At 45.9% G+C, this 12,881-nt stretch overlaps 1 protein-coding gene across 1 annotated transcript in view; it reads left to right on the top strand.

The window, feature by feature from the left end:
- The first annotated feature begins 3,608 nt into the window (after positions 1 to 3,608).
- The window catches only part of Ednra (endothelin receptor type A), a 65,187-nt gene continuing 55,914 nt past the window's right edge, over positions 3,609 to 12,881 (top strand). Inside the window, exons 1-2 of the mRNA XM_013353500.2 lie at positions 3,609 to 3,931; positions 7,557 to 8,029. Of these exons, the coding sequence (XP_013208954.1) occupies positions 7,610 to 8,029 (420 nt within the window). The 5' untranslated portion in view covers positions 3,609 to 3,931; positions 7,557 to 7,609. The remainder of the gene's footprint in view (positions 3,932 to 7,556; positions 8,030 to 12,881) is intronic.

Below are 12,881 nucleotides of genomic sequence, written 5' to 3'. Positions count from 1 at the left end.
CACACACACACCTCACACACACACCACACACACACACCTCACACACACATCTCACACACACACCACACACACCACACCACACACAGACACACCACACACACACCACACACACATCACACACACCACACACACCACACACACATCACACACACCACACACACCACACACACACACCTCACACACATCTCTCACACACACCACACACACACCACACACACGTCTCTCACATTCACTGCTCAACACAGACTGCAGCAGCAGCTCTGAGCGTCGTGTTACCATATACGTCTCCCTTTTCCTTCTTTCCTTTATCTGTGGTTCTACAAATCCTTCGTTTCCTTCTTCCTTGGGGCAGCTCAAGAACCAACCAAGGCACACCTTATTCTCAGCAGATGCTGTGAGACACATCTCTTGCTCTGTGCTGAGTTTGAAGGTCATGGGAGTTCAGAACCTGAAGTGAGCTTGCTGCTCCGAACCAGGCAGTACACTTATGAGAATATTTGACTTAGGAAACATGGACAGTTGGTTGAGTGCTGCCTCAAGTATGTTTTTCTTAACCTACGGAGGTTACTGTTTATTAGACCATTCTGGTCCGCTGCCCAGCAGAGTCACTGCAAATGGCTCCACAGAAAAGCTCGCTTAGCGGACTGGTGGAGGCAGAATGCAAGCAAGTTTCCCTGAGTCTAGAAAGCCTTCAGACCTGCATGTTTCTTCCAGGGAAAACAAACAACCTTTCAAAGTCAAGCTTGGGAAATGTGGCTAACTATACTAATTGAATACCCTTGGGGAGACTAAACCGGGATTACAGAGGAGGTGGGGTGAGAATACTGTCTTGCCTACAGAGAGAAGGGTAACCAGAAATGACGTAAATTTGGCCAAAAAAAAAAAAAAAAAAAAAGATTAATTGAATTCATTGGGGCCATTGCCTTCGAAGTAAAACAGAAAAGGGAGCTAAATCTACAGTGCTAAGGAGCATCTGTGGTCTCTCACTGACAGGGCAGGGTAAGCTTTTCAAAGACAGAGCTGTCTGGAGCAGTGGTTCTCAACTTGTGGGTCGCGACCCCTTTGACAAACTTCTGTCTCCAAAAAAAAAAAAAGTGAAAAATTACACTTGATCTATAACAGTAGCAAAACTGCAGTTATAAAGTCGCAATCAAAATAACATTATGCCTGGGGGTCACCACCACATGAGGAACTGTATTAAAGGACCCCAGCCTTAGGAAGTTTAAGAACCGGCGGTCTGGTAGCTTCTATGAGCAGTCTACTCGGATTTAAAGATCTTTCTTCTAAGAGGCAGTAAGCTCACTTTATAGATAATAGGGCACACGAGCAAGGCGGGTTTTGTCTTGACATCAGGAAGGTTTGTTTCTTCCTGGCAAACCATACACAGTATATCTTTATCACTTCGACCACTTATCAGGGCACTGAGTTTGGGTGGTGTGTGGCTCCCAGAGCCTTTACACCATCCACCAAAACTCTTAAACACATAAAACAGTAAGTTCCCCTTCTCCAAAGCCCTGGGAATCACAATTCTGCCTTCTCTATGGTTTTGACTATTCTGGGTCCCTTTTATAAGTGTGAAAATAGTGTTAAATTTAAAAAAAGAAAAAAGAAGAGAATAAAGCAGAAACACATTCAAGATGGACTCTCTCGAGCGGAAGTCCGTGTCATTAAACAGAAACCAAGCTGTTGGTTATGACCTCTTGAAGAGTCAGTCAAACATCATGGGCATAGAAAGCACTCCAGGCGTACACCCAACTTCCCAAAGTTGCCTTTTGACCTACACACAGACACTCACAAGCAAACAAGCTCCCCAAATAGGCCAGTTAGGTGGAATTCTTTCTAAATACAGAAAAGCTAACTTGAAGTAAGGCCAGGTTACTTCAGCTAAGAAGGTATCTCCCATTGATCTGCCTCTTGGAGCCAGTCTTACAAAGAACACAAACCAATCTCCATCTCTTTCTGCATTTTCAGCCTCACTCTGTCAACAAAACCAGCATCTCCTGCCTATTTTGTACACATATCCAGAAGCTGAATGTTAGACCACATAGCAATTCTAGGCTTAGTTACCTGAGGAACACTGGTCTGTCTTGCACGGCTACTGATCTATTTTATACCCCTGCCCACAATAGACAGGGGTTTGCTTCTTAGTTCCCATGCCAACACTTGGTATATTCTGCCTTCATTCGTGTATAAATAGTGACCATCATAATGGGTGTTAAAGAGGATCTTTAATGACTGGTTCTGTACCAGGGTGGGACCAGCAAGGGGTGGGGGCCACTAGGGGTGCTGTAACAGAGACTAGACCAACTGACAAGTTCAGTCACACAGATGCTGCTGGCTCTTCAAGCTTCTGACCCTGGGGTGAGTAGGGCCTCAGGTCCAGCACATTTCACATACCAAGTTAAATTCTTCCTGTAAAGTCATGTCGGCTTGCCATGCTGTCGGCACAAAGGGCGGTAAAACACGAGACAGTGATTCTGGCTCCTGCCTGGAGATACTCTAGGTAGACCAGATTCATGGACAAGGTAATGCCTGGTCCAACAGAGCTAGAAGAATATTAAGATCCTTTCCACCGTGGTATTCTGCTATCTCTTTAATGGTTTTACAAAATGGTCCCTGAGTTCCTTGACATTCCTCATATTGACAAGTGGGTTCTCTGTATCATCACCTTTTATCTGGAATCAGATGCTAACAGAATTGAGCAGAAGTTCACCAGTGCCAGTATCTGGGCTGTACATAGGGGGCAGTTTATATTTCTTTAGACATTTCTTCTTAGAAACCAGCCACCATGCTGTGAAGTTGCTAAAAATCCCTTGGGGGGGGGGGGATGTAAGTCCTGTACCTGCTCCTCCTAATATCCCAAGAACAAACTGAGGTACGATTCCACCACAGTTACTGTAGGGAACCAATGAGTTGTTGGGCACCCATACAGGCACGACTCCTTCTCTGAGGAACCCAACTGTTAACTGGCATGCAATGGCCTTTGGCCCTCATCCCTCCTCCTATTCCCTCCTCCCACCCCCTCCCTCCACCGCCCCGCCCCCCACCCCCTCTGCCAATGTCGTGTCTTATCATAAGGTCTTGACACAGTCTTGTGATAAAGTCTTCTGTGTGGTCTCCCCATTATCATTTTAATTACTTGGGCATCACCATTTCTCTGCCCATACACTAGAACCTTCCACAGACTCTCCAGCTTCCCCATGCCCTGAGTTAGGCGTTGTAGTTTTTCAGAGTTCACTTGATCCAAGGACATATCTTCCTCAAAGGTAAGCAAAGTTGACAGGGGGCAAAGGAGGCACGACCCTTGGGCCCTATTTTCCCCTGCAGATCAAACCCGCCTGTACTCACTGCCTGGTGCCTTTAGCTTCTTCCTAAAGCCAGGCACAACTCTGAGGCCCTCTGAAAAGTTCTACTCCCTTTTCTACCCCATCCTAAGCCCACCCCCAGCTTTATCTCAGGAAGGAAATAGTTAAAGATTCCTGCCCTTAAGGGCCTGGCGGGGGCAGCAGCGTCGCAGTTTGGTGGCTGCTCCCTGGAGGGGAGGCGGGCTAGGACGCCCCTGCAGTTCGGTCCCAGAGTGGAGGGGACGGTCTGGAAGCCTGTGGAGCCTGGCGAGGACCGCGGGAGGCGTGTTCCTCTGGAGTTTGCTTTTGCTTGGGAGACACGCGCGCACACCCATTCCTCTGGCCTGGCGACCGTGCCGGGGAGGTGGAGAGTCACTCTGGTCCACCGAATCGTCGCCGGAGGTTGGGAGCGGGGAGAGATTTCCCTCAAAGGAGTCGGGCCCTGCCGGGGAAGTTTCCCCAAGTCGACGCAGTGCTGCAGCCCCGGTCACCCGCCACCCTACGCGCCACCCTTGTTCTCCCACTCCGGATCCGTCTGGCCCAGGCGCGGACCTGGCGCTGTTTGCGACCGTACAAGAAGATCCGAGGTCAGTTCTAGTCTTTCCTAATGGGAACCAGAACTGGGACAAGGGATAGGGTCACAGCCTGGGGCTATCGACTGGGAGGAGTTGGGGTGTCGCGCAGCGCCAGCGAAACGCCGCACCCGGGGCTAGCTCCTACCTGCCCTGGCGTCCTGTGTGGGTCACCTTCCTGGGAATCTTGAGCGCTGCGGGGTGGGAGTGGAGTGATGAGCTTTAACCACAGATTAAAAGCATTTTACATCCCCAGGCAAGACTCTGATTTTTAGGAAAAGGAAGTTGGGCCAGGGGTGTCTCTTTCTCCACAGGCAGGAAAGAGCTTTCAGTACATCATGCTTAAAGCTTGCTCCAAAGTTTACTGGTGAAGTTGGTGGAGCAGCCTCTTCGCATCCCCCATCCAGGGTGTGAGGACTAAGCCAAGGACACTTAGTGTGAAGATCCGACAGCTGTGAACCCCTCCTCACACCACGTCTGCCGCTAGTGTTGGGAATCTGGCTGTTGCTGGAGGCCTGGGCTGTTTGCTCTTACTCTCCTTTAAAGGGCACTTGTTGCCTTTCACGGGTGGAACACTAGCAGTCTGCAGATAAGCCACCTCTGTTTACACCACCCTAATGGCCTCACCCCAGTAGACATGGGGTGAAGGCATATTAAAGTCAGACGGTGCCACCAAGGAGCGGCAGAGAGCAAAACCACAGAGAACTTCAAAGAAAAGTTCTTAGTTTAATTTTTTTTCTCCCCTTGTAGTCGTTTATGGATCCCCCCCCCCACACACACACTAAACCGTCTGTTTTTAAAGTGTTAGCCAACTGAGAAATACCCTGGCAACAATATCTTGCAAATTACCTGTTCTAAACATGTGCAGTTTGTGTGCCATGGGAATTTCCAAAGAGCTAACGGTGAATGAACTTTCGTCCGAGAGTCTGATATGTTGAACAGGTAAAGGACTAAGCAATCAGCGCTTGTTAAAGCACTCTGAAATCTCCACCCCACAAAAGGAAGAATGCTGAGTCCTTAGTCCCGTCCTTCAGGCTTGAATGGGGTTGCTTCTCCAGAGTTGTGTCTGACTACAACAGAAACTGCCCAACCAAGCTTGCCTCAAATGCACCAGAATGAGCTCCAGATCCGTCCTTGGGAGAGTATGCATTTGAAAGAGGTTTCTTTCATTTGGTTTTGTGTTTTTTCACTCTGTGACAATATGGCAGCCACATGTTTTTGGTAGACGTCCCTTAGATGTGGAGAACTGACGGAGGTGTCAGGAGTTCTTTGGTGGTGTCTTTGTTGAGGGGAAGCCTGGAAGGAAGATGTTTTGATGGTAGCTGGCTCACACCATGACAAGAAGCCGTGGCTTTGGCGTTCTCAGCACCCGTAGCTGATGGGGGAAACCAGCAACTCATGTGGGTACCAGTGAGGTGCTTTATGAAGGGTACAGGGCCAGTGATAACCAAGTGGTTCATGAAGTCCCTCCTAGATGATCTTAATATAGTTCATGAAGGTCTTCTGTTTGTGGAAAAGACCTTTGCCACTCAGTTGTGGGAAAACTACTACTAATTACATCCCCGTTGGGAAACTAGGATCTTTTAATCAAAAAGCAGTCAAGAAATTAAAGAATTGTGTTGTCCCTCATTATTCAAAGAGACAGATTTTAACTAACTTTGTGCTTGGGGTTCTGGCCTCCATCTGGGAAGGGTAATGAAGATACCCGATACTAATGAGTCGGCCAGAGACTGTTCTGTAGGAGACAGGAGAGGAAATCTGTAAATTACTTATAATTCAGGGTGAGCAGAAGTAACACGGTGACAGGATGGTGGCAGGTTCCTCACTTTGAAATCGTAGCAGCAAGTGGAACCCTACAACTCAGTTATGAGATGGAATGGCTGGCCTGCCACTGTCTCCCCATGGCCCATTTCTCTCAAGTGAAGTGCGGATCTTGCTTCTACCTGCTCTACTGAAAATGCTCAAGCCAAGAAACAGATGGCATCTGTCAGGTGCGATGTGTAAAACGCTGTTGTTGTTTCCGGAAGCAGAAGTACACGGCGCTCGGCTGGCCCTATACCTCCTGTGCCGGTCAATATGTCTTGCTTTGTCTACATAGGGACTAAGACTCAACTTAGTGATGCCCCACGACCGCTACCAAAATTCATAAAAGTAGTCAGCCACAGTCTTGAGCAGAGTCCAGGAAAAGAATGTGAGTCTTAAAATTTAGGATTAGTTGTGTGCCTTCAATACACACCACTGCCCGTAAAGGAAGCTATGGTCTTCATGTTCAGATTAGGAAAAGAAAGACACAGAACACTGAAAGAGAAGGAGCTATTTGCCTTTGATTGCTAGCTTCTCTCCTCCAGCCATCCTCGGGTTTCTAGTGTCTTTTCTTTAGTGCTAGAGGAGAAACCTAGATTACTGGGCAACAGGGACCATGTGCCCTTTGCAGGTGACAGAACAAATGAATGCCAAGTAGTCTTTTGATAACACCTGGCCTCTCTCCCTAAACTGCTGCCTCATGTAAACTCTGGAGACATCGTCAGTATGATGTAGACATAAATAAAGCATGGACACGAGACAGGATGGCCTTGTGGGTAAAGCTCAGGTTTGGAGTCAGATGGACTCAAAAGGGGGGAAATGACTGAGTAAAAGATTTAGTTTGAATCCCTTGAGTTGTGGATTTGCCACCATCTGTGGCCTCTGTGAGCTCCTGAGCTTTCTTTTCTACCTCCCTGCCCTCCCGTGTATGACTTCATGAACTAGATAGACAGCAGCAGCACGTGACATCTTCGCAAACCTACCTAGGTAGGATGCTTGCAGGATCGTATAAAGCTCGCTAGCCCTTGGCAAACCAAACAGTGCACTATCCTGGGGAAGCCTGTCATTCACATGGTGCCCCTGACAGGTAACGTGGTGGTTGCTGAGACATGGAAAGGGGAGGGTGTTAAAAGATGTGGATTTTTGCACAGTAATGGTCAAGGGTTTCAAACTAAATCTCTTCATCAGTTACTTTTTCCTCCTTTTTGAGCTGCTGGAGATGGGCCCGTGTGAGCGTGCACAGCGAGTGTTCTCCTGCAGCCCCAAGTTATCCCACGGTTCCTTAAAACTTGAATTGTTAGATGTACTCATGGCGCTAAGCAGACGTCTGGCTTTAACTGAACGCTTCAATGCTCTAGACTACACCATTGTCCCTCTCGTTCCTGCCATGTGCAAAACAACACTCACTGGGGGAGCCTGAAATTTAAGTCACAGAATTAGATTCTTGTCTTTTGTGCCTCAATATGAAGCAACTTTTCCTCTTTTACCAAAAATGTTTCTGTCTCACTTTTGGAATATTTAGGTTCTTCTTAGACCAAATGAAGAGAAAAACCTGCTGTTATTGAGGGAAACAGAAATATTTTTATTTGTATTATGGTCTACTTATAGAAAGAGCTGTAGCTAGAGCCCAGACGGAGGACAAGCGGAGGTCATTTCTTGCTGTAATAGATCTTTGGTCTTTTCTATTGTGGTCTTCCATGGGTAGACTGAAGTAGTTATATCATATCCAATTGCCAAATATGGGTTATATTTTCATTAAATTAGTCATTGCCTTTGGGGGCTGATAGATTTTGTAGCAAATAATAATAAGAATTTTTCCTACTTTTTTTTCTTCCAGGTGAAAGAAAGGTGTAAAAACAACTTAAGACTTTTCTTCAAATCCACACTAAGATGGATACTTTTTGCCTCACGACATCCCTTTGGCTCGTCCTGGTGGGAGGAGTAATCAGTGACAATCCCGAGAGACACAGCACGAATCTAAGCAGTCAAGCGGGGGACTTCACCCCTTTTCCAGGGACAGAGCTCAGCTTTCTGGGAACCACTCATCGACCTACAAATTTGGCCCTGCCCAGCAATGGCTCAGTGCGTAGCTATTGCCCACATCAGACTAAAATTACAACAGCTTTCAAATACATTAACACTGTGATATCCTGCACCATCTTCATCGTGGGAATGGTGGGGAATGCAACCCTGCTTAGGATCATTTACCAGAATAAGTGCATGAGGAATGGCCCCAATGCACTCATAGCCAGCCTGGCCCTGGGGGACCTGATCTACGTCGTCATTGATCTCCCCATCAATGTGTTTAAGGTAGGAAACTCCCGTGGACTTTGCTGACCTCTGACACCTGCTCTGTTCTGACTGGGAGGCTTATTTCTGCTGTCTTATAGTTCATTGACGGTTTAAGATTGTTACTGTTATATATTAGACTATTTTCTAACTTAGCTGTTGACAAAACAGTATTTCAAGGATGACCTTTGAGATGTGTATACGGCATGAAGTGGGTTCCCACGCCAGTGCTCAGTTTGCTGGCTCCACAGGAGGTCGTGGAGCAGTCAATGACTGGAAGATTTTTGAGTTTTTAGGGCAAGATGTACCAAGCTCCCAAAGAACATAAAGTTAAATATATATAGTCAGTCTTGGTTATCTTTCGAAGGGATGCTGTTCAGAATAGATACCACAGCAGAGCTTCAAGTGGAACACTTCTATTTTAGTCTGAGGGCCTGGGTGGATGGTTGAAGGTGAAGGATTTGCTGGCTTCCCTCACTATCTGGTGACTTGGAGATAATGAAACCCATCCATAGAAGGCCAGGACAGATTTACTAACTAAAACCATTCACAGAGGACTGTTTGCTCCTTCCCTTTTCCAGCTGTACCATGTGCCCTCCTCTGAGCTTGGCAACAGGGGTCCGAAGATAACAAGATAAGTTGCTGCTTCAGTGGGGGAAGATAAGTGTCTAAACATTGCGGTGATTGCCCTGCCTTAGAGACAATTTAAGCAAAATAAACTAAAACCGAAAGAAGCAGGATATTTCATATTTGCTGCAGTCTTTGTGAGAAGGAAATGCTAAAAAAAAATTTAGTAAAAGTCAAAGGAAATTGGCATATGTGTGCTGCGTGTTCAGAGATGCCTCACCCTAAACCCAAGGAAATTGCTTTCCCTGGACTTTCTCTCTACCCTCTCCTTCCCCTCCCCATTCCCCCTTCTCCTTCCCTTTTCCCATCTCCCTCCTCCCCCTTCTCCTCTTTCTCACCTTCCTTTTCTTCCCCATCTCCTCTAATGTGAAGTCAGCCTCCTCCCCATCTTCTTTTCCTCTCTCTGCTTCCTCTTATTTCTTTTCCTCCTACTTTTCCTTTTCCTCCTCCTCTGCCACAGAAATAAATTAGTCTAGGTCAGTGGGCCTAGTCACCTGTGGGCCGTGACCCCTTTGGGGGTTGCGTATCAGGTATCCTGCATATTAGATATTTATACTATGATTCACAACAGTAGCAAAATTACAGTTATGAAGTTGCAAAAATGTAATTTCATGGCTGGGGAAGTCACCACAACATGAGGAACTGTATTAAAGGGTCACACATTATGAAGGTTAAGAACCGCTGTTTTAAGTGATACAATTCTGAAATGTTACTTTAAACTGCTTTGTCAGTTGAATTATGAGTATCAGGGTAGCCTGGGGTCTCCTCCCCGTTTCTGGTAGATGTGCTAATCCGGTGAAAACTCATGACAACATCACAAGCACCAGTGTTCAAGGACGAAAGATGGAAGAAGTGGTTTGTTGTTGTTTTCTTCTTTAGTAGGCTTTCTCTGTTTAGTCTGGGCTGTCCTGGAGCTCCCTAGGTAGTCCAGGCTGGCCTTGAACTCACTGAGATCCTCCTGTCTCTGCTTCCTGTGTGCTGGGATTAAAGGCATGCGCCACCACAGACAGCTGGTATTTTTTTAAATGTTAAAGATTTTTCAAAATTGTACCATGTACTTTTTGGAAAAGTAGAGAAATTAAGACAATAAATAATCAAAAATTACATACTCTTTCTTTGCTCAGAATAAGTTTGAATGCATGTGATTTCAGTTTGAACACAAAAACTGAATTTTGGAACTAAACTATGAAGCAAGGTTAAAAATACGTAATTATTTTAAATGTTCAGTACATGCTTCAAAATTTACTTTTTTATCTTAAAGAGTTTTTAATTTTCCATCTATGAGTTGTCAAGAGTACTTCTAGTGATAATCTCCAATGACAGATTTTACAAGTTTGTCATGACTTTTGGTCAAAATTTGACTCTTTAGTCTGAGTTGATTATTGGTGAGTATTATTGTGAATTCTTGATTATTTGTGTGTAGACACTGGCTACCTAGCTCATTTGTCTTTGTTCAAGAGAATGATTAACATCTCTGAACTTACTCCCTGTTTCTGTTCTGTCTGAGGCATGCCCTGTGCAACTCTGTGCAAAGCAGTCTTTTGGCAAACCAATAGGGGAAGCTGCAGGGGAGCGGGGGGCAGGGTGGGGGCTGCTTGTCTTGAGTTGCTCCTGCCAATCAGCACCTTAAACTTCATTTCCATAGGACGGTGGGTCACATTAGCTGAGAGTGTTCTGACTATTGTAGAAATCCAAATACAATCTACGTTGCATTCACGTAGCAATTAGATGGACAGACACATCCATGTCCGACTCTGTGGTTCTTCACTTTGAGGACTTTTATGATTGATGCACCTTCTTATAATTTGAAGTAATGTGGACAGTCTGGTCATGGTGCTTTCATATCACATGACTGTAGCTGTTTGATTCCCGGTTTTTAAATGCAATATGAATCAGTGGACCAATATGAGTTTCAGAAGTTAAATCTTTTAAAATATTTAAACATTAAGTATTTAAATAATTACACCAGTCCTCTTTTGAGGAAAGGAAACAGCACTGCCGTGAGCTTAAGGGACCCAACAATGACGCTCTCTCCACGCTGTTCTGTCCTACTCTTCCCCAGGTCAGAAGCGCATGACCTCTACCCAGGCTAGTGAGGAGACACCCTTCCGGGTAGTGGGGTCAGGCCCTGTTCCTCTCTCCCTCGCTGCCTCCTGCCAGTTCACCCCAAGGCATTCAGTTATTGCCTGTCTCAGACTTGGACCCTCTAGCCACATCTGGTTCACAATGTCAGCTCCTGCCCATCTCACTTCATCACTGTATTTAGGTGCCCAGAAAGTAACGTAAAGATTTCTCTAAAAGCATGGCTGCATAAACTCTTTTCATCTCCCTCGTTACTGGAAGAATTATGTTGAAAGTAGAAGGGCTGGCCAATCTTCTAGACTCTCTAAGTAGCTGAGTTTCAGGGCTGGGGATGTGGTCTAGTGGACCAAGTATGAGGACCCATGTTCAAATCCCAGCACCTGAGTGGAGAGCCAGGCATGGCAACACACGTCTGTATCCACAGCGCTGTGTGGTGGACACAGGTGGATCCTAGCCACTTGATGGGCAGCCAGTCGAGCAAAATGACCGAAGTCCAGGGAAAGCTTCCTGTCTTAAAAAGCCTTTGACCTCCACATCGCGCACACACACACACACACCATACACACAAGATGAGTTTTCCATCACTCTTATTCTGTTTAGCAGTCACAGCAGATATTTTTTTAAACTCGCCGTCTATTTTTCATTAAACAAAGAATTTTTTTTAAGTTGTAGGAATCTTTAAAAATACTGTTACACAAAAATGGGTCTTCTTAGAACTTCCGTTTCACTACACATATTTAAAGTAGAAGCCACACATATGTGGGGTGATCAATGCATGTCCTCATTCAGGAAGCACAGGCTCAAAACCATTTACCCCAAAGTCTGCTTCACCTGACATAATGCACAGGCAAGCCCAGCTGCCTCAGTGATGTGGGAGTGATTTCTTATTAATAAAAAAACTGCCTAGGCCCCTTGATAGGCCAACCCTTAGGTGGGTGGAGTAAACAGAACAGAATGCTGGGAGAAAGAAGCTGAGTCAAGGAGTCGCCATGATTCTCCCACTCCAGGCAGACACAGGTTAAGATCATTCCTGGTAAGCCAGCCCGTGGGCTACACAGATTAATAAAAATGGGTTAGATCAATATGTAAGAGCTAGCCAATAAGAAACTGAAACTAATGGGTCAGGCAGTGTTTAAAAGAATACAGTTTCCGTGTAATTATTTCGGGTAAAGCTAGTAGTGCAGATGGCCAGGTGCTGGGGACGCAGCCCCGATGCTCCTATTTCTACACCTCAGTCACTCCGCACACCCGAGGGTGAAAGCAGCTGTACAGGCCTCCAGAGAGGGAGGCACCTGGTGTCAATGCCCCTCTGATCCAAACATTCGTATTGTTGTAGCCTTATGACTTTCGACCCAGCATTCCCCATGTGATGGACCAGAAACTGTTTCTTTGGCAGATAGCTAATATAGCTGGGATCACAGCTGTCCTCGGGCATTGACACTTATTGCTTGACATATGGCTTTAGCCCTTAGGCTGGAATGGTGGGCCAATGGTCATAGCACTGACTGCTCTCGCAGAGGACCTGGCCTTGTACCCAGCACTCACTCTGCAGTGCACAAGCACCTGTAGCTCCAGGTCCAGTTCCAGAAATCCAGCTTTCTGGTCTCTGCAGGTTCCTGCATGTACATAAATTCATGAACACACACACACACACACACACACACACACACACACATACACACACACACACTAATAAATAAATAAATCGGGTTTTTTTTTTTCAAAAAAATATTCTGGTTGTGAAAAAAGCCCACTTCCATTAATGGCACTTAACTACTGTTTGGTCTCACTTGTACATGAGAATAGATGGGTTAGAAATAGGCTAGTTACCTTTAGTTGAGTCTTACTCAAATGGGGAATCATAAGTTTTCTGTGACGAATTCACCTGTGACATAGGCCCTCTAAAAATTTCATCTCAACGTGTGATCTGAAACTCTGTTCTGCCTCAGTTACTGCAACCACGCCACTTACATACTCAGCCTAAGGTGTCTTGGGTAAGAGTCCATTTGCAGAAGTGGGCTATGTGCAGACAGCACCTTAGGGCAGCTACGTCAGCGGCAGCTCAGTCACATGCAGCAATGTCCAGAAGAAAGAGAAACTACCATGGCTGGCATTCTGCCTATTAACGTTATGTCTCTTTTCTCTCATTTAGGAAGGGATTGTA

Source organism: Microtus ochrogaster, chromosome 4 (assembly GCF_000317375.1).
Source record: "Microtus ochrogaster isolate Prairie Vole_2 chromosome 4, MicOch1.0, whole genome shotgun sequence".
NCBI classification, from domain to species: Eukaryota; Metazoa; Chordata; class Mammalia; order Rodentia; family Cricetidae; genus Microtus; species Microtus ochrogaster.
The sequence above is the reverse complement of the archived record's forward strand: the minus strand, read 5'-3'. Positions and strand labels throughout refer to the sequence as shown.